Here is a 24,781-nt window from a genome sequence, read left to right as displayed (position 1 = left end):
TGTTCTTGAAGAGATCTCTAGTCTTTCCCATTCTGTTCTTTTCCTCTATTTCTTTGCATTGATCACTGAAGAAGGCTTTCTTATCTCTCCTTGCTTGCTGCGGGCCAGCGTGAGGAACTCCGCCCATGGCAAAGGTCATGAGGAAGGAGGCTTGGCATATGCAAAGGCGTGATCAAGCCTCAGGAAACCCCCTGTTCCCGAGCATCTACCCCAAAACCAGAGTCTGTTTTATGTTCTCCCCCATAACCATTTCTCTCAGAGAAGGAGTAAATGTGCGGCTCCAAGGCAATAAAGATTCCTGGGCGTGACAAGAGTGTTTCAGCTTACAACTCCTCTGAAGGTTACGTAGCCCGCCTGTATAGGTTTGTCTGGCCACATGTGATTGTTTACAGCCTCCCAACCTGAGAGGCATGAGATGTTTTAGACTTACTAAAGGCAAATTCTTTTGGGGAGTTAGAAATTATTAGTATAGTGGGTTGGTTAGGAATTATATTGGTGAAGGGTTTTTCATTTGTTGTGCCAATAATTGCTGCTAATTCCCTACCCTGGGTGTGACAAGGGTGTTTCAGATCAGACCTCTCTGCTGACAGGCTAGCTTGTGTGACAGGATTATCCATACTCCTGCCACATGATTGTTTACTACCTCTCAACCATAAACAGCACAGAGAGTTTTGGAGTATTTTGAAAGTCTTAATTAGCATAGGGCTTTTCTCATTGTTGAGTCAATGATTGCTGCCAGGCCTCCATATCCTTAGGCACCTGGGAATATATTAATCAATGTATTTGGAATATAGAAAAGGAAATATAGTAGTTTTTGATGTTAGCAATACTAGACTTTTTGAGTTAATGGATTTTCTTTTTTGTGATAGATCACTGTACTTTATTATAAATCTCTGTGTCCTTGCCATGTAAAAATGTAACTTTATCACTATCTTAAGACTAGATAGATCTTAAGGGGAGCATTGGTAAAAGGATTTTCATTTGTTGGGCTGTTGTTTGCTGCTAAATCTCCATATTCCCTGCCCTTATAATGAATGTAACTAGCATATAGGAGAAATAAGCATTAACCTTTAAGCATATAGGAGAAATAAGTATTAACCTTTAAGATTAATCCTGTTAACCTTGGGTTAAATAAATTCCTTTCTTGATTATAACTCACTACACCCTCACCCTATAGGAATGCAACTTTATTTGGAGGGTGGTGCCTGGTTTAAGAAAAAACACCCTTGGAAGAAATAAGTATTTTTGGTTATCAGAAAGAAAGGATCATGAAATGTCAGCAGGTCTCACTCATGGTCAGATGATGTAATGTCCCTAAAACCTTTTTTAATACATTTTTGTGAAGCACCTGATTTTGATAAAGGCCAGGACTGCTGACTCCCGCGTGACTCTGCATTCATCCCTATGTGTAACAAAAGGTATATAAGCAAATCCCCAAATAAAGGAATCGGATCAGTTTCTGGAAAGACTGATTCCCCCATGTTGCTTCTTTCTTGCTCCCATTTCTCTGGCTGAATTCCCATCTGGATTCAGCCTCCTTTTCTCCACTACACTATCTCCTACTACACTATCATTTTCTAATCTCTCTCTATATCTGTAACTAAATATGTATTTTTCCAAAGACGCCAATGCCGTCCCCACCTTCAAATCCCTGGATCCACTAGGGTTGGATGCCAGCAGCTATTCTTTGGAACTCTGCATTCAGATGATTATATCTTTCCTTTTCTCCTTTGCTTTTCACCTCTCTTCTTTTCACAGCTATTTGTAAGGCTTCCCCAGACAGCCATTTTGCTTTTTTGCATTTCTTTTCCATGGGGATGGTCTTGATCCCTGTCTCCTGTGCAATGTCAGGAACCTCCATCCATAGTTTTTCAGGCATTCTATCTATCAGATCTAGTCCCTTAAATGTATTTCTCAGTTCCACTGTATAATGATAAGGGATTTGATTTAGGTCATACCTGAATGGTCTAGCAGTTTTCCTTACTTTCTTCAATTTACGTCTGAATTTTATAATAAGGGGTTCATGATCTGAGCCACAGTCAGCTCCTGGTCTTATTGTTGTTGACTGTATAGAGCTTCTCCATCTTTGGCTGCAAGGAATATAATCAATCTGATTTTGGTCTTGACCATCTCGTGATGTCCATGTGTAGAGTCTTCTCTCATGTTTTTGGAAGAGGGTGTTTGCTATCACCAGTGCATTTCTTGGCAAAACTCTATTAGTCTTTGCCCTGCTTCATTCCGCATTCCAAGGCCAAATTTGCCTGTTACTCCAGGTGTTTCTTGACTTCCTGCTTTTGCATTCCAGTCCCCTATAATGAAAAGGACATGTTTTTTGGGTGTTAGTTCTAAAAGGTCTTGTAGGTCTTCACAGAACCATTCAACTTCAGCTTCTTCAGCGTTACTGGTTGGAGCATAGACTTGGATTACCATGATATTGAATGGTTTGCATTGGAGACGAACAGAGATCATTCTGTCGTTTTTGAGATTGCATCCAAGTACTGCATTTCGGACTCTTCTGTTGACCCTGATGGCCTCTCCATTTCTTCTGAGGGATTCCTGCCTGCAGTAGTAGATATAATGATCATCTGAGTTAAATTCGCCCATTCCAGTCCATTTTAGTTCGCTGATTCCTAGAATGTCGACGTTCGCTCTTGCCGTCTATTGTTTGACCACTTCCAATTTTCCTTGATTCATGGACCTGACATTCCAGGTTCCTATGCAATATTGCCCTTACAGCCTGTTAAACTCTTTTAAAATCATGTCTGCCTGAGTTTCTCCTCCTCTCTTTTTTCACCTCTATTTTGCCATCCATCACACTGTTATCAAGAGTGCTCTGCTGCTGCTGTTGCTGCTGCTGTTGCTGCTGCTGCTGCTGCTGCTGCTGCTATGTAGCTTCAGTCATCTCCGACTCTGTGCGACCCCATAGATGGCAGCCCACCAGGCTCCCCCATCCCTGGGATTCTCCAGGCAAGAACACTGGAGTGGGTTATTTCTTTCCCCAATGCATGAAAGGGAAAAGTTAAAGTGAAGTCACTTAGTCGTGTCTGACTCTTCACGACCCCATGGACTGCAGCCTACAAGGCTCCTCCATCCATGGGATTTTCCCAGGCAAGTGTACTGGAATGGGGTGCCATCACCTTCTCCACAAGAGTGCTTTAATTACATTTTTTGTCTAACTCACACTTTAACGGCCTGGAAAACATAATTCTCAACATCTCAGTTAAAAATTCTTTGAAAACTTAAATGTGCATCTTAAAAATATAAATGGCATTAAAGATTTTTGATAAATTCAGTCATTTCTTTAGAGTTAAAGCCTTTTTTTCCCACTGAAAATATCTGAATTTTTAATAGAAATTCAATTGAAGATTAGTTCTGTTTCCATAAGCAAATGGTTATAGAGCTTGAGATATGTCAGAGACTCATGTCCAATGGCTATGAGAATGACTTTTGATAGCTTTTCATTTAATTTTTACTGCACCCAGTATTTCCTATGGTTAGAAATATTGTTTATTTGACACTTACCAAAGTGGTAACTAAATTTATCCTCTGCAACTCTTTCATTTAACTCCTTTTCTGATATGGAATACTAAGTAATTTATATTAAATTATTGTATCACCTATACCTCAATATGAAATAAAACGTTTAAAGTTTGGGGAAAAATTATTGGAGACATTGCTGAACTAGTTTTAAAATAACCATGAATATATTGCTCTCTGTTGGAGAAATATCATACACAAACATTACGTAAACTTCAGTAAGTCAAGGAACTAGACATCCTAAAAACAGTTTTCTTGTGGGGCATGATATTCTTTTTTTTTTTTTTTTTAATATCCAGTTTGAAATTCTGGGTCATTAATAGTCAAGGTAGGTAGTACCCACTTTTTTTTTTTTTTTTTTTTGGAAAATCTAGGTTACTTTTCTATTCTCAAGAAATATAACTGAAATAAACTCCACATTACGTTTTGCTGGCTCAATAATGTCAAACTGCTTTCCTCTGGATTGGAACAAACCAGAATAAGTTAGGTAACAGAGGAAATATAGATTTGTTTATCCTAATGAACTTGATTCACAGGGATATTGATATTCATATATGTTTATACTTTGCTATGCACAGGTATGAGAAAAAAAGCTTTACTTGCAATTTAGTAGGAATTATTGATCCAAAAACCAGAGGTGCTATTTATGGTAAATTGATAAACATAGTAAATATTAGGTAGAATCTTGGAGTTCCAAGAATTTCCTTGTCTCCCTCACCAATGAAAACAATCCACAACAAGAAAAATATCAATCAGTGAAAATACAAAACTCACCTGTTAACTGGAATACTACTCATTGAAATGTTCATAGGATAAAAGTTTGCCCTCTTCCGGGTTTATTTAAAATAGTGTAGCAGACTAATTTTGAACTGTTGTCACATTTACTAAAAATTTTAAGTACACACGTCTACAACTTTGTGGTCCTTTAAGATGAAATGGTAGGAGAAACGGGAATACTGAAGCCAAGAAAAGGACAACAGAAAATGAAAGTGAGTTATTGAAATTCAGTTTCAGTCTAGAAACTATCTCAACTGGTCATAATGACATAGATAATTCTCTAAGAATAGCTTGGAAAGTAATTGTATTTTAAGATAGTAAGTGAAGAAGACAGATAAGTCATGTAGATGACGGACTCATGCATCTCAAGTGAATATAAATTTCCCAAGGGGAGCCACCCTTGTCTGCTGTGCCATAATAAACCCCAGCTCTTCTCCCTCCTATGTCTTTCCAGTCCAATATCTCACAAATGTAAGGGCAAGGTGCATTACCTGATTACAGTACACACAGTGGTTTCGTACTACCCAATGCTATATCAGTAAACCTCTCTTGAGTCTTCGTTTATAAAATAATGTTTTTATCGTGCTATAGGTGACTTTCTCCCATGGACTTCAGAGTCTTTACCTGTTCAATATCAGACTTTATGTACGTATTTTTCAATCAGTTTTATTTTTGGCTAGAATGAGTATAATTCCTGTTGAATCTGTCTCTCTTTTAAATTATGTCATACAGTTTTTTTTGGGGGGGGGAGATGGAATATTCTTTCAACAGATATTATTCTAAAAAGGTTTATATGATTATCAAGTGCTCACTGTAATATGGTTATTTGATGTGTGTTAAATTACTCAATGAATGAAAATAATGTTGTTTGTAGAATGATGGGTGTAAACACAGACCAATCTAAATAAGAAATTTATGCATAGTGACTCATTTTAACTTGCTAAGAAATTAAGATGGGGGCGGTCCTAAGATGGCAGAGGAATAGGATGGGGTGACCACTTTCTCCCCCACAAATTCATCAAAAGAACATTTCAACACTGAGTAAATTCTACAAAACAACTTCTGAATGCTGGAAGAGGACATCAGGCACCCAGAAAAGCAGATCATTGTCTTCAAAAACAGGTAGGGAAAATATAAAAGATGAAAAAAGAGACAAAGGAGGTAGGGAGGGAGCTCCGTCCTGGGAAGGGAGTCCCATCCTAGGAAGGGAGTCTTAAAAAGAGAGAAGTTTCCAAACACCAGGAAACACTCACTGCCGAGTCTGTGGAGAGCCTTGGAAGCACAAAGGGCAACATAACAGGGAAGAAAAATGAATAAATAATTAAAACCAACAGATTACGAGCCCAACAGTAACTCCCCCAGCAGAGAAGCAGTGCAGATGCCTGCATCCACCACTAGCAAGTGAGGGCTGGGCAGGGAGGTGCGGGCTGCAGTGCTTTTTAAGAATCGGGCCGGAATGCCCCAAATGTAACCAGAGCAAACTAACTTGGGCTAGCATACCAGACTGTGGGATAGCTACCACATGAAAAGCTCTAACATAAGACACCGCCAGGACCAGACCATGCACAGAACAAAGGACGGAACAGAAATAGCCGGCTGCAGACCATCCCCCGCTGGTGACAGGAAACCAGAGCCGAAAGGGCTGGAAGGGCGCAATTGCAGCCCGGAGAGACTTTACCTACCAAACTGCAAGCAGGCTTCTTTGCTAACTAAGACTTCTTGGGGTTCTGGACAGTCACCATCTGCCTGACAAGGGGCGCCAGCGGTATACCCAGAAAACTGAGCAGCAGGGAAAGGCGATAAGTCACAGCGACCACACTCACCAACACCTGAACTACTTGGTCCTGGGAAGGCTACAAAACGCAGGCCCAACCAAATCTGCGCCTCTGAGGGATACCTGAGAGCCGAGCCTGAGCGACTTAGACCGGGGAGGTGCATGCAGCCTAGGGCCAGCCTCAGATGGTTCCCGGCAGAGCAACGTAGAGCCTGAGTGGTGTGTGCTGCGTGCAGGGGCATGACCAGCGTGGCTGAGACACTGCGAGCACATGCCAGTGTTATTTGTTTGCAGCATCCCTCCCTCCCCACAGCGCGAATGAACAAGTGAGCCTAAAAAAAAAAAAAAAAAAGTGTCCACCACCGCCCCGTTGTGTCAGGGCGGAAATCAGACACTGAAGAAACCAGCAAATGGAAGAAGCTAAACAGAGGGAACTGCCTTGGAAGTGACCCCACACTGCCCACAACACCAAAGTCGCAGATATATCTTTACTATTTTTACTACCATTCTCTCTCTCTCTCTTTTTGTTGATGTTGTTGTTTGGTTGTTTTTTCTTCTTTTCTTTTTCTTCTCCTTTTTTTTTTAACTTAAAAAACAATTTTAAGTCCTCTATTTCTCCTTTAATTTTAATTTTTTAACCTACTATCACTTTTCAAAAAAGAAGACCCTATTTTTAAAGCTGTATTTATATATTTTTGTGGTTGTTGTTGTTTTTTAATAATTCTCATGACTTTTTTTTCCTTCTTGTTCTTCTTCTTTTCTTTAATATTGTATTTTTGAAAATCCAGCCTCTACTCTAGATTTTTAATCTTTGCTTTTTGGTATTTGTTGTCAATTTTGTACATTTTAAAACCCAATCTTCAGTACCCAATTTTACCTGAGAGTGAGATTACTGGCTTGACCACTCTCTTCTCCTTTGGACTCTCCTTTTTCTCCACCAGGTTGTCTCTGTCTCCTCCCTCCCCCTTCTCTTCTCTATCCAACTCTGTGAATCTCTGTGTGTTCCAGATGATGGAGAATACATAGGGAACTGGTTACTGGCTGGATCTGTCTCTCTCCTTTTCATTTCCCTCTTTTATCTTCCTGGCCACCTCTGTCTACTTCCTCCCTCTCCTCTTCTCTGTATAACTCCGTGAAAACTTCTGAGTGGTCCAGACTGAGGAGCGCACATAAGGAAGTGATTAATGCCTAGCTTGCTCTCTCCTCTTTTGATCCCACCTCATCTCATTCCAGTCACCTCTAACTACCCCCTCCCTCTTCTCTTCTCCATGTAACTCAGTGAAACTCTCTGGGTGTCCCTCAGAGTGGAGAAACTTATTGTCTTCAACCTAGATATTTTACCATGGTGCTGTATGGATGGAGAAGTCTTGAGGCTACTGTAAAAATAAAACTGAAAACCAGAAGCAGGAGGCTTAAGTCCAAATCCTGAGAACATCAGAGAACTCCTGAATCCAGGGAACATTAATCGATAGGAGCTCATCAAACGCCTCCATACCTACACTGAAACCAAGCACCACCCAAGGGCCAACAAATTGCAGAGCAATACATACCACACAAACTCTCCAGCAACACAGGAACACACCCCTGAGCAGCTCAAGTTACTCCAAAACCATAGACGTCTCATAACTCATTACTGGACACTTCATTGCACTCCAGAGAGAAGAAATCCAGCTCTACCCACCAGAACTCCGATACAAGCTTCCCTAACCAAGAAACCTTGACAAGCCACTGATACAACCCCACCCACAGTGAGGAAACTTCATAATAAAGAGAACGCCACAAATTCCCAGAATACAGAAAGGCCACCCCAAACACAGCAATATAACCAAGATGAAGAGACAGAGGAATACTCAGCAGGTAAAGGAACAGGAGAAATGCCCACTAAACCAAACAAAAGAGGAAGAGATAGGGAATCTACCTGAGAAAGAATTCCAAATAATGATAGTGAAAATGATCCAAAACCTTGAAATCAAAATGGAATCACAGATAAATAGCCTGGAGACAAGGATTGAGAAGATGCAAGAAAGGTTTAACAAGGACCTAGAAGAAATAAAAAAGAGTCAATATATAATGAATAATGCAATAAATGAGATCAGAAACACTCTGGAGGCAATAAATAGTAGAATATTGGAGGCAGAAGATAGGATTAGTGAAATAGAAGATAGAATGGTAGAAATAAATGAATCAGTGAGGAAAAAATAAAAATGAATTAAAAGAAATGATGACAATCCCAGAGACCTCCAGGACAATGTTAAATGCCCCAACATTCGAATTATAGGAGTCCCAGAAGAAGAAGACAAAAAGAAAGACCATGAGAAAATAGTTGAGGAAATAATAGCTGAAAGCTTCCCTAAAATGGGGAAGGAAGTCATCACCCAAGTCCAAGAAACCCAGAGAGTTCCAAATAGGATAAACCCAAGGCAAAACACCCCAAGACACATATTAATCAAATTAACAAAGATCAAACACAAAGAACAACTATTAAAAGCAGCAAGGGAAAAACAACAAATAACACACAAGGGGATTCCCATAAGGATAACTGCAGATCTTTCAATAGAAACTCTTCAGGCCAGGAGGGAATGGCAAGACATACTTAAAGTGGTGAAAGAAAATAACCTACAGTCCAGATTACTGTACCCAGCAAGAATCTCATTCAAATACGAAGGAGAAATCAAAAGCTTTACAGACAAGCAAAAGCTGAGAGGATTTAGCACCACCAAACCAGCTCTCCAACAAATGCTAAAGGATATTCTCTAGACAGGAAACACAAAAAGGGCGTATAAACCCGAACCCAAAACAATAAAGTAAATGGCAACAGGATTATACTTATCAATCATTACCTTAAATGTTCAGTTGAGTTCAGTTCAGTCGCTCAGTCCTGTCGGACTATTTGCGACCCCATGAATTGCAGCACACCAGGCCTCCCTGTTCATCACCATCTCCCAGAGTTCACTCAGACTCACGTCCATTGAGTCCGTATTGCCATCCAGCCATCTCATCCTCGGTCGTCTCCTTCTCCTCCTGCCCTCTCCCTTCCAGCATCAGAGTCTTTTCCAATGAGTCAACTCTTCACATGAGGTGGCCAAAGTACTGAGGTTTCAGCTTTAGCATCATTCGTTCCAAAGGAATGCCAGGATTGATCTCCTTCAGAATGGACTGGTTGGATCTCCTTGCAGTCCAAGGGACTCTCAAGAGTCTTCTCCAACACCACAGTTCAAAGCGTCAATTCTTTGGCGCTCAGCCTTCTTCACAGTCGAACTCTCACATCCATACATGACCACAGGAAAAACCATAGCCTTGACTAGACAGACCTTAGTCAGCAAAGTAATGTCTCTGCTTTTGAATATACTATCTAGTTTGGTCATAACTTTTCTTCCAAGGAGTAAGCAGTTTTTAATTTCATGGCTGCAGTCACCATCTGCAGTGATTTTGGAGCCCCCCCAAATAAAGTCTGACACTGTTTTCACTGTTTCCCCATCTATTTCCTATGAAGTGATGTGACCGGATGCCATGACCTTCGTTTTCTGAATGTTGAGCTTTAAGCCAACTTTTTCGCTCTCCTCTTTCACTTTCATCAAGAGGATTTTTAGCTCTTCTTCACTTTCTGCCATAAGGGTGGTGTCACCTGCATATCTGAGGTTATTGATATTTCTCCCAGCAATCTTGATTCCAGCTTGTGTTTCTTCCAGTCCAGCGTTTCTCATGATGTACTCTGCATAGAAGTCAAATAAGCAGGGTGACAATATACAGCCTTGAGGTACTCCTTTTCCTATTTGGAACCAGTCTCTTGTTCCATGTCCAGTTCTAACTGTTGCTTCCTGACCTGCACACAGATTTTTCAAGAGGCAGGTTAGGTGGTCTGGTATTCCCATCTCTTTCAGAATTTTCCACAGTTTCTTGTGATCCACACAGTCAAAGGCTTTGGCATAGTCAATAAAGCAGAAATAGATGTTTTTCTGGAACACTCTTGCTTGTTCCATGATCCAGCAGATGTTGGCAATTTGATCTCTGATTCCTCTGCCTTTTCTAAAACCAGCTTGAGCATCAGGAAGTTCATGGTTCATGTATCGCTGAAGCCTGGCTGGGAGAATTTTGAGCATTAATTTACTAGCCTGTGAGATGAGTGCAATTGTGCACTAGTATGAGCATTCTTTTGCATTGCCTCTCCTTGGAATTTGAATGAAAACTGACCTTTTCCCGTCCAAAACAATGAATTTCACCTTTTTCTCAAATGCCCACGGAAGCTTCTCCAAGGTAGATCACATCCTGGGCCATAAATCTAACCTTTATAAATTCAAAAAAATCGAAATCATTCCAAGCATCTTTTCTGACCATAATGCATTAAGATTAGATCTCTATTACAGGAGAAAAACTATTAAAAAATCCAACATATGGAGGCTGAACAACACGCTTCTGAATAACCAACAAATCACAGGAGAAATCAAAGAGGAAATCAGAATATGCATAGAAACGAATGAAAATGAAAACACAACAACTCAAAACCTGTGGGACACTATAAAAGCAGTGCTAAGAGGAAAGTTCATAGCAATACAAGCATACCTCAAGAAACAAGAAAAAAGTCAAATAAATACCCTAACTCTAATACCCTGGTGGCTTAGAGGTTGAAGCGTCTGCCTCCAATGTGAGAAACCCGTGTTCGATCTCTGGATTGGGAAGGTCTCCTGGAGAAGAAAATGGCAACCCACTCCAGTATTCTTGCCTGGAGAATCCCATGGACAGAGGAGCTTGGAAGGCTACAGTCCACAGTGTCACAAAGAGTCGGACACAACTGCGTGACTTCACTTTCACTTTCACACCTAAAGCAACTAGAAAAGGAAGAATGGAGAACCCCAGAGTTAGTAGAAGGAAATAAATCTTAAAAATTAGGGCAGAAATAAATGCAAAGGAAACAAAAGAGACCATAGCGAAAATCAACAAAGCCAAAACCTGGTTCTTTGAAAGGGTAAATAAAATTGACAAACCATTAGCCAGACTCATCAAGAAACAAAGGGAGAAAAATCAAATCAATAAAATTAGAAATGAAAATGGAGAGATCACAACAGACAACACAGAAATACAAAGGATCATAAGAGACCACTATCAGCAATTATATGCCAATAAAATGGACTACGTGGAAGAAATGGACAAATTCTTAGAAAAGTACAACTTTCCTAAACTGAACTAGGAAGAAATAGAAAATCTTAACAGACCCATCAAAAGCATGGAAATTGTAACTGTAATCAGAAATCTTCCAGCAAACAAAAGCCCAGGTCCAGACAGCTTCACAGTTGAATTCTACCAAAAATTTAGAGAATAGCTAACACATATCCTACTGAAACTCTTCCAGAAAATTGCAGAGGAAGGTAAACTTCCAAACTCATTCTATGAGGCCACCATCACCGTAATACCAAAACCTGACAAAGATGCCACAAAAAAAGAAAAATACAGGCCAATATCACTCATGAACATAGATGCAAAAATCCTTAACAAAATTCTAGCAATCAGAATCCAACAACACATGAAAAAGATCATATTCCATGACCAAGTGGGCTTTATCCCAGGGATGCAAGGATTCTTCAATATCTGCCAATCAATCAATGTAATTAACCACATAAACAAATTGAAAAATAAAAGCCATATGATTATCTCAATAGATGCAGAGAAGGTCTTTGACAAAATTCAACATCCATTTATGATAAAAACTCTCCAGATAGCAGGAATGGAAGGAACATACCTCAACATAAAAAAGCTATATATGACAAACCCACAGCAAACATTATCCTCAATGGTGAAATATAGAAAGCATTTCCCCTAAAGTCAGGAACAAGACAAGGGTGCCCACTTTCACCACTACTATTCAACATACTTCTGGAAGTTTTGAACACAGCAATCAGAACAGAAAAAGAAATAAGTGGAATCCAAATTGGAAAAGAAGAAGTAAAACACTCACTGTTGGCAGATGACATGATCCTCTAGAAAACCCTAAAGACTCCACCAGAAAAATTACTAGAACTAATCAATGAATATAGTAAAGTTTCAGGATATAAAATCAACACACAGAAATCCCTTGCATTCCTATACACTGACAATGAGAAAGCAGAAAAAGAAATTAAGGAAACAATTCCATTCACCATTCCAACAAAAAGAATAAAATACTTAGGAATATACCTACCTAAAGAAACTAAAGACCTATATATAGAAAATTATAAAACACTGATGAAATAAATCAAAGAGGACACTAATAGATGGAGAAATATACCATGTTCATGGATTGGAAGAATCAATATAGTGAAAATGAGTATTCTACCCAAAGTAATATACAGATTCAATGCAATACCTATCAAGCTACCAACGGATTTTTCACAGAGCTAGAACAAATAATTCAACAATTTGTCTGGAAATACAAAAAGCCTCGAATAGCCAAAGCAATCTCAAGAAAGAAAAATGGAACTGTAGGAATCAACCTGCCTGACTTCAGGCTCTACTACAAAGCCACAGTCATCAAGACAGTATGGTACTGACACAAAGACAGAAATATAGGTCAATGGAACAAAATAGAATGCCCAGAGATAAATGCACACACCTAAGGACACCTTATCTTCGACAAAGGAGGCAAGAATATACAATGGATTAAAGACAAACTCTTTAACAAGTGGTGCTGCGAAAACTGGTCAACCACTTGTAAAAGAATGAAACTAGATCACTTTCTAACACCACACACACACAAAACTCAAAATGGGTTAAATATCTAAACGTATGACCAGAAACTATAAAACTCCTAGAGTAGAACATAGGCAAAACACTCTCCGACATAAACCACAGCAGGATCCTGTATGATCTACCTCCCAGAATACTGGAAACAAAAGCAAAAATAAACAAATGGGATCTAATTAAAATTAAAAGCTTCTGTACAACAAAGGAAACTATAAGTAAGGTGAAAAGACAGCCTTCTGAATAGGAGAAAATAATAGCAAATGAAGCAACTGACAAACAACCAATCTCAAAAATATACAAGCAACTTATGCAGCTCAAGTCCAGAAAAATAAACGACCCAATCAAAAAATGGGCCAAAGAACTAAATAGACATTTCTCCAAAGAAGACATACAGATGGCTAACAAACACATGAAAAGATGCTCAACATCACTCATTATCAGAGAAATGCAAATCGAAACCACAATGAGGTACCATTTCACACCAGTCAGAATGGCAGTGATCCAAAAGTCTACAAGCAATAAATGCTGGAGAGGGTGTGGAGAAAAGGGAACCCACTTACATTGTTTGTTGGAATGCAAACTAGTACAGCCACTATGCAGAACAGTGTGGAGATTCCTTAGAAAACTGGAAATAGAACTGCTTTATGACCCAGGAATCCCACTGCTGGGCATAGACACCAAGGAAACCAGAATTGAAAGAGACACGTGTACTCCAATGTTCATTGCAGCACTGTGTATAATAGTCAGGACATGGAAACAACCGAGATGTCCATCAGCAGATGAATGGATAAGAAAGCTGTGGTACATATACACAATGGATTATTACTCAGCCATTAAAAAGAATACATTTGAATCAGTTCTAATGAGGTGGGTGAAACTGGAGCCTATTATACAGAGTGAAGTAAGCCAGAAAGAAAAACACCAATATAGTATACTAAGACATATATATGGAATTTAGAAAGATGGTAATGATAACCCTGTATGCGAGACAGCAAAAGAGACACAGATGTATAGAACACACTTTTAGACTCTGTGGGAGAGGGAGAGGGTGGGATGATTTGGGATAATGGCATTGAAACATGTATACTATCATGTAAGAAATGAATCGCCAGTCTGTGTTTGATTCAGGATACAGGATGCTTGGGGCTGGTGCATGGGGATGATCCAGAGAGATGATATGGGGTGGGAGGTGGGAGGGGGGTTCTGGATTGGGCACTCATATACAACCGTGGCTGATTCATGTCAATGTATGGCAAAAGCAATACAGTATTGTATAGGAAAATAAAGTTAAAATAAAAATAGTTTAAAAAAAGAAATTAAGATAGCTTTCAAAACTGCTTTTGATGTCATCTGACTCCTACTGGCTAAAGATCCAGAACTGAAACAGTAAGAGAAAGTGCAGGTGCCGAAGTCAATATTTTCATTCCTACCTGACAAAGAAAAGATTCTCTCAGAGATATTAGTAGCCCAAGTGATGAGTTTGCTAAGAATGATTTATACCCACCTTATAATTTGGAGCTTTTATCCCTAAACAATTTTTTCAGCACACTCTGAAAAAATAATTGCCATGTTATTGCAAGAGAAATCTCCTGAGAAATAGTAACTTATATGGATTTATACTCATTAGAGCTTTGGGATTTTCACAATGATACTTCATCAATTTGAGTTATTTTGAACTGATGGCTTTGGATTGTCAAGAAATTTTTGCATTATGGATCACCACTTTTTTCAATTGGGTTAATAGAACAATTAATAAAGGTATAAAATGATTGCATTTTCATACACTATGATGTTTCTGTGTTACTGTTTCAGCCTGAATGGTGTTTTTGTAAGTGCTTTCCGCTAAATTACTATTGAGTGAATGCTTGTTAAAAAGACTTTAATATCCAGAATAAAGTGATTAAATTATAAGACACAGGGAGAAAAATCACTTGGACAAGATATCATAATGAGTTGTCATAAAGTCAATGCAAAATGTGAGATCCAGGTGTTAGAAAGTAATATTTCATAGAAACCTGGTGAGCATATAATTTAGCAATGCTATTTATTTTACCACAAATGAAAATATACAGGATAAAGGTGAAGATAGCATGACTGCATTTTCTTCTCATTTACCAAGTATTCAATTATTATCTTATTCAAGAGATACAAAGATAAAAATGGTATAAACCATGTGCTAAAGTAGTTTTTAGTCTAACTGGAAAATCTGGAGACAGGGGAATCTTTCTGTAGAACATATCATATAAAGGATATATTGAAATCAAAGCTCTTACTATGGTTTATATCATATATATATATATATATATATATATACACACACACCCCACAATTGCACTCATCTCACATGCTAGTAACGTAATGCTCAAAATTCTCCAAGCTAGACTTTAGTAATACATGGACCGTGAACTTCCAGATGTTCAGGCGGGTTTTAGGAAAGGCAGAGGAACCAGAGATCAAATCGCCAACATCCGCTGGATCATGGAAACAGCAAGAGAGTTCCAGAAAAACATCTATTTCTGCTTTATTGACTATGCCAAAGCCTTTGACTGTGTGGATCACAAGAAACTGTGGAAAATTCTGAAAGAGATGGGAATACCAGACTACCTGACCTACCTCTTGAGAAATCTGTATGCAGATCAGGAAGCAACAGTTAGAACTGGACATGGAACAAGAGACTGGTTCCAAATAGGAAAAGGAGTACGTCAAGGCTGTATATTGTCACCCTGCTTATTTAACTTCTATGCAGAATACATCATGAGAAATGCTGGGCTGGAAGAAACACAAGCTGGAATCAAGATTGCTGGGAGAAATATCAATAACCTCAGATATGCAGATGACACCACTCTTATGGCAGAAAGTGAAGAAGAGCTAAAAAGCCTCTTGATGAAAGTGAAAGAGGAGAGTGAAAAAGTTGGCTGAAAGCTCAACATTCAGAAAACGAAGATCATGGCATCTGGTCCAATCACTTCATGGGAAATAGATGGGGAAACAGTGGAAACAGTGTCAGACTTTATTTTTTTGGGGCTCCAAAATCACTGCAGATGGTTATTGCAGCCATGAAATAAAAAACTGCTTACTCCTTGGGAGGAAAGTTATGACCAACATATATAGCATATTAAAAAGCAGAGATATTTCTTTGCCAACAAAGGTCCATCTGGTCAAGACTATGGTTTTTCCAGTGGTCATATATAGATGTTAGAGTTGGACTGTGAAGAAATCTGAGTGCCGAAAAATTGATGCTTTTGAACTGTGGTGTTGGAGAAGACTCTTGAGAGTTCCTTGGACTGCAAGGAGATCAACCAGTCCATCCTAAAGGAGATCATTCCTGGTGTTCATTGGAAGGACTGATGAGGCTGAAACTCCAATACTTTGGCCACCTCATGAGAAGAGTTGACTCATTGGAAAAGACCCTGACGCTCGGAGGGATTGGGGGCAGGAGGAGAAGGGGACGACAGAGGATGAAATGGCTGGATGGCATCACTGATTCAATGGACATGGGTTTGGGTGAACTCTGGGAGTTGATGATGGATAGGGAGGCCCAGCGTGCTGTAGTTCATGGGGTCGCAAAGAGTCAGACATGTCTGAGTGACTGAACTGAACTGAATATATACATTTATATATATATACATATACAATGTATATGTACATACATGTACAATTTATATATAAACACATATACAATGGAATATTATTCAGTCAAAATAAAAGAGGGTAACTGGCATTTGCTAAAACATAAATGGACCTCGTGGATATTACATTAAGAGTGACAAGTCAGACAAACCAAAAGAAAAGTATTAAATACAGTATGATCTTTTTGTGGAATCTATAACATCAGATTCATAGAAGTATAGAATGGAACTATGATTATCAGGACCTGGAGGTTAGGGAAACTGGAAGAAGTTGGCCAAAGGAACAAACTTTCAGTTATAAGACAAATTCTGGGAATCTAGTATACAGCATAGTGACAACACTTAACTATATGATGTATATGTGAAAGTTCTAAGAGAGTAGATGTTAAAGGGTTTCACCACCAAACAATAACAACAAAAAATTTTACTTGTATGAGATGATGGATGTGACAACTATTATTATGATAACCATTTTTTAATACATGCATATATCAAAGCATCACATCTTAAGCTTATACAATATTTTATGTCAAATACATATCAATAAAGCTGGATAAACACATTCCTAATAAATTTTTAAAGTTAAAATCATAAGATATATCATCTCTGACAACAGAAATTAAAAAAAAAACACGTGATAAAGAAATATCTCTTTAAATCCCAAATATATGTTAGTTAAGAACTGTTTTCTAAATAGCACAGAAGTTAACAAAGGCACAGAAAAATAAGAAAATATTGTAAACCAAGGGATAAAATATATCAAAGTGAATGACTTTCAGCTCAAGCAATACATTTGTGAAATATACAAAGATTTTACATAAGAAAAGAAACAAGACTCAAATCAATATTTCAAATTATCATTAAAAAATGTAGAAAAGAAAATCAAAGGTAACCCCAAGTAATCTAAATTTTTCAGATCCAATGATACGAAAGTGTTTTTTCTTTCCCAAGACCTGAGTATGTGGATTCACATTTGCAGATCTGAGGGAGAAAATAGGTCCCTACAGATCAGAGGCCTCAAACCAGATCCACAAACACCTGTCTGGGAAAAGAAGGATGATTATATTCTTCTTTCTTCTCATTCCAGACTGATCATGAAACAAGTGCATTCATAAGAACCAGAAAAACATTATCATGACCCAAAGTTCACAGTTTTATTTAGTAAGTTAGGGGAAGAGTACAGAAGGTTGGTCTTCATAAAGACTCTTAGCCCCTCAAAATAGATGGTAATAAAAAGAGAATAAATTCAAATACTGTTGTAAGCAGTAAGAGCATACCAGTGCTCCAGGGAATACCTAGTAGGAATTTTCACTTAGAGAGGGGCTCCTCAAAATGTAATGATTTAAAAGAACCTAAAATTTGATTCTAAACACAGTTTTGAAATAGGGTAGTTGAGGTGCAGAATTCTAGGCTTCATTTCTAACAATATCGAAGGATATGTTAATACTGCCAACCCAGGAAAACATATTAAAGGGCAGCAGCAGTCTAGACTAGGAACAGCTTATTTATTCTCAGTCCCAAGAACAATTGAAACACAGACACAAAGAATATGAAAACTGATCTTATAAATGTAAAGATACTTGAGCCAAAGATTGAGAGTTATAGTTTATTGGAAATTGAGGCATTGCCATCTTAGTGACCATATTTCTTTGGAGGACTCTTGCCGGAGTCCAGCTCCAGCAGCCAGGAAATCAACCTGAAAAGATGGACAGTGTCGGCAAGAAAACGAGGCAGCCTGTCAGTTTTCTTGGACTGCTGATTTATTTCAAGATAAGATTCTCTTTTATACTTTTACAAAAGCATTTGGTCAGAGGTTTGACATTTTAAGTTCCCCCTGACCCAGATTTTTTGTCTCCATAAATCATTGTTGCCCCTCAAAAGGAGTTCCTGCCTCAGTGATTCTCTTTATCTACTTCTTCTCATGTGTCCTTGTGAGTACATAGTAACTCATGCTAATGTCTGGGCTGCATACCACATTCCTCAGTTTATTTCTTCTCTTTCTAAGTCCTATTTGCCCCTAGTATCCTAAGCTCACTATTTCTTAAAAAGGGCTTCTAGCTATTAATATCTCTATAGTTCCTAATCTCTATAAGCTATAGTAAAATATGTTAACATTACAACATTCCTTAAATCTTTAGCTTCTAACTATTTTAATTATTCCTAAGCCCTAAATTCAGCAAACTCCTTTGCCATAAACACTTTCATCACAAATAGGCTTCAGATAGAAATCCCGCCCATGGCCTCAAGCTGTGGCCTACGTCCTCACCCTGGAACACTCTTTTGTAAAAGTCCTTGAACAAATGTCAATGATTAACTTTATGAATTATTTTTTGAGCACAGCTGCAGAAGGCTATGTGCCTTCTCATGCTCCTCTCAAGAATAAGCACCTTAATATTCTTTTCAGTCAACTCAGGCAAGGAGAGGAAAAAACAAGTCAGAATCACAAGGGCTAACTCCTTCATCCCGGGTCCGTGCCTGAGGGACAAAGAGAGGGGTTTGGGGCCATGCCTCCATTTTGTCAGTAATGCCTAACACAGCTCCCAAAAGACTCTCTTCAAAGTTTGTTTTACCTCTAAGCACTGGACTTACAAAGGTGTAGAAAACGGCTATTATCTTGGATTCTTCCACCGTCTTCTCTGTTGGTGGCCTTACATACATGCAGAAGAGTGCCCCATAAATAGGGTTACAGCCATCATGTGGGAACCACAGGTGGAGAATGCCTTGCACCTTCCTTCTGCTGATTTGATCCTGAGGATTGCAGTGAGAATTAAGGTATAAGAAATCACAATGATGATGAGGGAGCTGGAGAAGTTGAAGCCTGCTGATATCAACATGGCATGCTCTTTGACATAAGTATCAGAGCAAGAAAGCTTAATGAGTTGGTGGGTCAGCACAGTAGAAACGGTTGATGATGTTGGATCTACAGAAGGTCAAGTGGAAGGTCAGGATGGCCTGCAAGAGTCCATCTGAGAAGCCACAGACAAGGGAATGTGGCCAAGCTTATGCAGACACACCTGGACATCTTCACACTGTAGTGCAGAGGGTTGCATATGGCCACATAGTGGTTATAGGCCATTGCTGCCAGCATGTAAAACTCAGTGAGGAGAAGTGCTATGAGAAGGTAACACTGTGCAAAGCAGCCAGCAAAGTTGATGGTCTTCTTCTGTGATACCAGATTAATCAGCATCGGTGGGGCTGCAGTAGAGGTATAGCACAAGTCTACAAAGGATAAATGAGTGAGGAAGAAGAACATCGGTGTGTGAAGGCAAGGGTCCAGTCTGATTAATACCATCGTGCCCAGGTTGCCTAGGAGGGTGACAAGGTAAATGACCAGAAACAGCACAAAGAGGAGAGGCTGGAGCTCTGGGTGATCCATGAGCCCCAGGAGAATGAATTCTCTTAGTGCACTGTCATTGGTGAGGGAATTTTCTGCACTTGAAACAAATGCAGTCAAAGGAAATATGAGGTACCCATTTTATTACAATTGAAATGATTTTTATATACCTCCAGATGTTATTCAAAATGAATAGTGTCATACACTGCTGCTTTACTTCTATTAAGCCATTGTTTCAGCTTCTTTACTACTGAATGATTATTTTATTTCCATCTCTTACCTATTCTTGTATCTATGGCTGTGTCTTTAGATAACTACACTTCTAACCATAGCTATGTTCACAGTCACAAGTGAACAGCATATTTCCTATCTCCTGCACTATTTTTTCTTCTGCAACTCTACTTATAAAGCCAACTTCAAGGCTATTCCCTTGTGAAGCATTTCTCATTCTTCTCTCATTATACCCGAGATTGAATTAATCCCCTTCTGTTTTATACTTCCTAGACACCCTATATACTCTAATTTATTCCTTAGCACATTACATCATCAGAGGATATCCACTTTCTACTCATGTATTAGTTCTCCAGGGGTAGAGTAAATTATACTTCATTACTATACTGTTATTTCTAACCACATATTTACATACTAAATATGTAACTTTGTAAAATTTACATTTTAAAAAGACAAGAAAAAAAAACATGTGAGCATGAAGTACCATACTCCTTGCAATCTGTCACCTCTGAAATTCCACAAAACTTTTCACAATGTCATACCTCCATAGGATAATTAAGAGCTTTGAACTTGTATCAGAGCAATTGCTTGAGAAGCTTATTAATAAAGGTAATCTACAGAAAGTCTGTATCAGAAAGTCTCACGTGGGATACTGGAACCTCACCTCTAACAACTACTGTGGTGCTTTTAACATAGATGTTCCCAGAATCATAGTTTAAAAAGGCACAGTCACAATGCTTCCATAAACATGAGGGTGGTGGTTTAGTCACTAAGTTGTGTATGAATCTCACAACCCCATGGACTGGAGCCTAAGTAGCTCCTCTGTCCATGGGATTTCCCAGGCAAGAATACTGGAGTGGGTTGCCATTCCCTCCTCCAGGGGATCTTCCCAAACCAGGGATTGAACCTGGGTCTCATGCATTGCTGACAGTCTCCTACATTGCAGGCAGATTCTTATTCATAGACATATGACAAATAAATGAGCAAAGAATTGCCAGATCAAATGAAATCTCACAGAGAGCTTTGAAGATGGTCTACGGCAATGATAGAATGGTTCATAAAGAAAAATAATAAGTTTCACATAGTTCATATTTAAGCTGCTATACACAACTTCATCTGTGTAGACATATTATTAATACAACATCTATAGATTTATTAGCTTGTCTTCACTTCTAAACTAGTACTGAGTCTCCTATTCCTTACACTCCAAATGTTTTTATACCTTCCCCTTTCTCTCATATATCATATTTTTAAAACTTCTTCAAATCTTTGTCTTATTTCAAAGTGAGTCAGAAAAGCTTACTTTAGTCAGGTTTTAGAAATAAAGTAAATACGTCTTTTTCGACTTATAGCTCCATACCTTAGTATTTGAAGTACTTAATAGCCATTTATTGAATGCACTAATAATAATTCTTGATAAAAGATAATGATTCTTACCCATGAGGTACTTGATTCCCTGTTTGTAAATGGGAATAATATCGATTCTGCTTTCTTCTCAAGTCATTGTGGACATCAAACTCCTCCAAAATATATTTATTAATACACAACACATTGTGTGTTTAGGCACCACTAATGCCAAAATGAACCAAGTTCAAAACCCCTGCCATTTTGGCATCCACCTTCTAGTGAACACAGAAACAATAATGAGATAAGCCAATCGTGTTTCAAATGACACTGACATAGAGGGAAAGGCAGAAAATGGAGTCAGAGGAAAGGGTGTTCAAAATTAAACTGGAATATTAGCAACAGCACTGAAGCATCTACATTCAGTTCAGTTCAGTTCAGTTCAGTCACTCAGTCGTGTCCGACTCTTTGCAACCCAAAGATTAGCAGCACGCCAGGCCTCCCTGTCCATCACCAACTCCTGAAGTTCACTCAGACTCACGTCCATCGAGTCAGTGATGCCATCCAGCCATTTCATCCTCTGTTGTCCTCTTCTCTTCCTGCCCCCAATCCCTCCCAGCATCAGAGTCTTTTCCAATGAGTCAACTCTTTGCATGAGGTGGCCAAGGTACTGGAGTTTCAGCTTTAGAATCATTCCTTCCAAACAAATGCTAGGGCTGATCTCCTTCAGAACGGACTGGCTGGATCTCCTTGCAGTCCAAGGGACTCTCAAGAGTCTTCTCCAACACCAAAGTTCAAAAGCATCAATTCTTCCATGCTCAGCTTTCTTCACAGTCCAACTCTAACATCCATACATGGCCACAGGAAAAACCATAGCCTTGACTAGATGTACCTTAGTCAGCAAAGTAATGACTCTGATTTTAAATATACTATCTAGGTTGGTCATAACTTTTCTTCCAAGGAGTAAGCGCCTTTTAATTTCATGGCTGCAGTCACCGTCTGCAGTGATTTTGGAGACCCCAAAAATAAAGTCTGACACTGTTTCCACTGTTTCCCCATCTATTTACCATGAAGTGATGGGACCAGATGCCATGATCTTCGTTTTCTGAATGTTGAGCTTTAAGCCAACTTTTTCACTCTGCACCTTCACTTTCATCAAGAGGCTTTTTAGCTCCTCTTCACTTTCTGCCATAAGAGTGGTATCATCTGCATATCTGAGGTTATTGATATTTCTCCCAGCAATCTGGATTCCAGCTTGTGTTTCTTCCAGTCCGGTGTTTCTCATGATGTACTCTGCATATAAGTTAAAGAAGCAGGGTGACAATATACAGCCTTGACGTACTCCTTTTCCTATTTGGAACCAGTCTCTTGTTCCATGTCCAGTTCTAACTTTTGCTTCCTGACCTGCATACAGATTTCTCAAGAGGCAGGTCAGGTGTTCTGGTATTCCCATCTCTTTCAGAATTTTCCACAGTTTCTTGTGATCCACAAAGTCAAAGGCTTTGGCATAGTCAATAAAGCAGAAATAGATGTTTTTCTGGAACTCTCCTGCTTTTTCCATGATCCAGCAGATGTTGGCAATTTGATCTCTGGTTCCTCTGCCTTTTCTAAAACCAGTTGAACATCAGGGAGTTCACGGTTCATGTATTGCTGAAGCCTGGCTTGGAGAATTTTGAGCATTACTTTACTAGCATGTGAGATGAGTGCAATTGTGCAGTAGTTTGAGCATTCTTTAGCATTGCTTTTCTTTGGGATTGGAATGAAAACTGACCTTTTCCAGCCCTGTGGCCACTGCTGAGTTTTCCAAACTTGCTGGCATATTGTGTGCACCACTTTCAAAGCATCATCTTTCAGGATTTGAAATAGTTCTACTGGAATTCCATCACCTCCACTAGCTTAGTTCATAGTGATGCTTTCTAAGGCCCATTTGACTTCACATTCTAGCATGTCTGGCTCCAGATTAGTGATCACACCATCATGATTATCTGGGTCGTGAAGATCTTTTTTGTACAGTTCTCCTGTGTATTCTTGCCACCTCTTCTTAATATCTTCTGCTTCTGTTAGGTCCATACCATTTCTGTCCTTTATCAAGCCCATCTTTGCATGAAATGTTCCCTTGGTATCTCTAATTTTCTTGAAGAGATCTCTAATCTTTTCCATTCTGTTGTTTTCCTCTATTTCTTTGCACTGATCGCTGAAAAAGGCTTTCTTTTCTCTCCTTGCTGTTCTCTGGAACTCTGCATTCAGATGCTTATATCTTTCCTTTCCTCCTTTGCTTTTCACCTCTCTTCTTTTCACAGCTATTTGTAAGGCCTCCCCAGACAGCCATTTTGCTTTTTTGCATTTCTTTTCCATGGGGATGGTCTTGATCCCTGTCTCCTGTACAATGTCGCGAACCTCAGTTCATAGTTCATCAGGTACTCTATCAGATCTAGGCCCTTAAATCTGTTTCTCACTTCCACTGTATAGTCATAAGGGGTTTGATTTAGGTCATACCTGAATGGTCTAGCGTTTTCCCCTACTTTCTTCAATTTAAGTCTGAATTTTGTAATTAGGAGTTCATGATGTGAGCCACAGTCAGCTCCTGGTCTTGTTTTTGTTGAGTGTATAGAGCTTCTCAATCTTTTGCTGCAGAGAATATAATCAATCTGATTTTGGTGTTGACCATCCCGTCATGTCCATGTGTAGAGTCTTCTCTTGTGTTGTTGGAAGAGGGTGTTTGCTATGACAAGTGCATTTTCTTGGCAAAACTCTATTAGTCTTTGCCCTGCTTCATTCCGCATTTCAAGGCCAAATTTGCCTGTTACTCCAGGTGTTTCTTGACTTCCTCCTTTTGCATTCCAGTCCTCTATAATGAAAAGGACATGTTTTTTGGGTGTTAGTTCTAAAAGGTCTTGTAGGTCTTCATAAAACCTTTCAACTTCATCTTCTCCAGTGTTACTGGTTGGAGCATAGACTTGGATAACTGTGATATTGAATGGTTTGCCTTGGAGACAAACAGAGATCATTCTGTCATTTTTGAGATTGCATCCAAGTACTGCATTTCGGACTCTTTTGTTGACCATAATTGCTACTCCATTTCTTCTGAGGGATTCTTGCCCACAGTAGTAGATATAATGGTCATCTGAGTTAAATTCACCCATTCCAGCACATCTTAGTTCGCTGATTCCTAGAATGTCGATGTTCACTCTTGCCATCTCCTGTTTGATAACTTCCAATTTGCCTTGATTCATGGACCTGACATTCCAGGTTCCTATGCAATATTGCTCTTTACAGCATCGGACCTTGCTTGTATCACCAGTCACATCCACAGCTGGATATTGTTTTTGCTTTGGCTCCATCCTTTCATCTTTCTGGAGTTATTTCTCCACTGATCTCCGCTAGCATATTGGGCACCTACTGACCTGGGGAGTTCCTCTTTCAGTATCCTATCATTTTGCC

The 24,781-nt window shown here is 39.1% G+C and overlaps 1 protein-coding gene and 1 pseudogene across 1 annotated transcript in view; both read right to left on the bottom strand.

Moving 5' to 3' along the window:
- LOC120859227 (olfactory receptor 5M11-like) overlaps positions 1–21,437 on the bottom strand; it is a 70,459-nt gene extending 49,022 nt beyond the window's left edge. Inside the window, 6 exon segments of the mRNA XM_040235410.1 lie at positions 18,072–18,127; positions 18,886–19,109; positions 19,112–19,310; positions 19,312–19,414; positions 19,416–19,860; positions 21,434–21,437. Coding sequence (XP_040091344.1) covers positions 18,072–18,127; positions 18,886–19,109; positions 19,112–19,310; positions 19,312–19,414; positions 19,416–19,860; positions 21,434–21,437 — 1,031 coding nt within the window.
- The window catches only part of LOC120882208, a 933,819-nt pseudogene that overhangs the window by 83,740 nt on the left and 825,298 nt on the right, over positions 1–24,781 (bottom strand).

The sequence above is a fragment of the Oryx dammah genome, unplaced genomic scaffold (assembly GCF_014754425.2).
Source record: "Oryx dammah isolate SB20612 unplaced genomic scaffold, SCBI_Odam_1.1 HiC_scaffold_2, whole genome shotgun sequence".
Taxonomy (NCBI): domain Eukaryota; kingdom Metazoa; phylum Chordata; class Mammalia; order Artiodactyla; family Bovidae; genus Oryx; species Oryx dammah.
The sequence above is the reverse complement of the archived record's forward strand: the minus strand, read 5'-3'. Positions and strand labels throughout refer to the sequence as shown.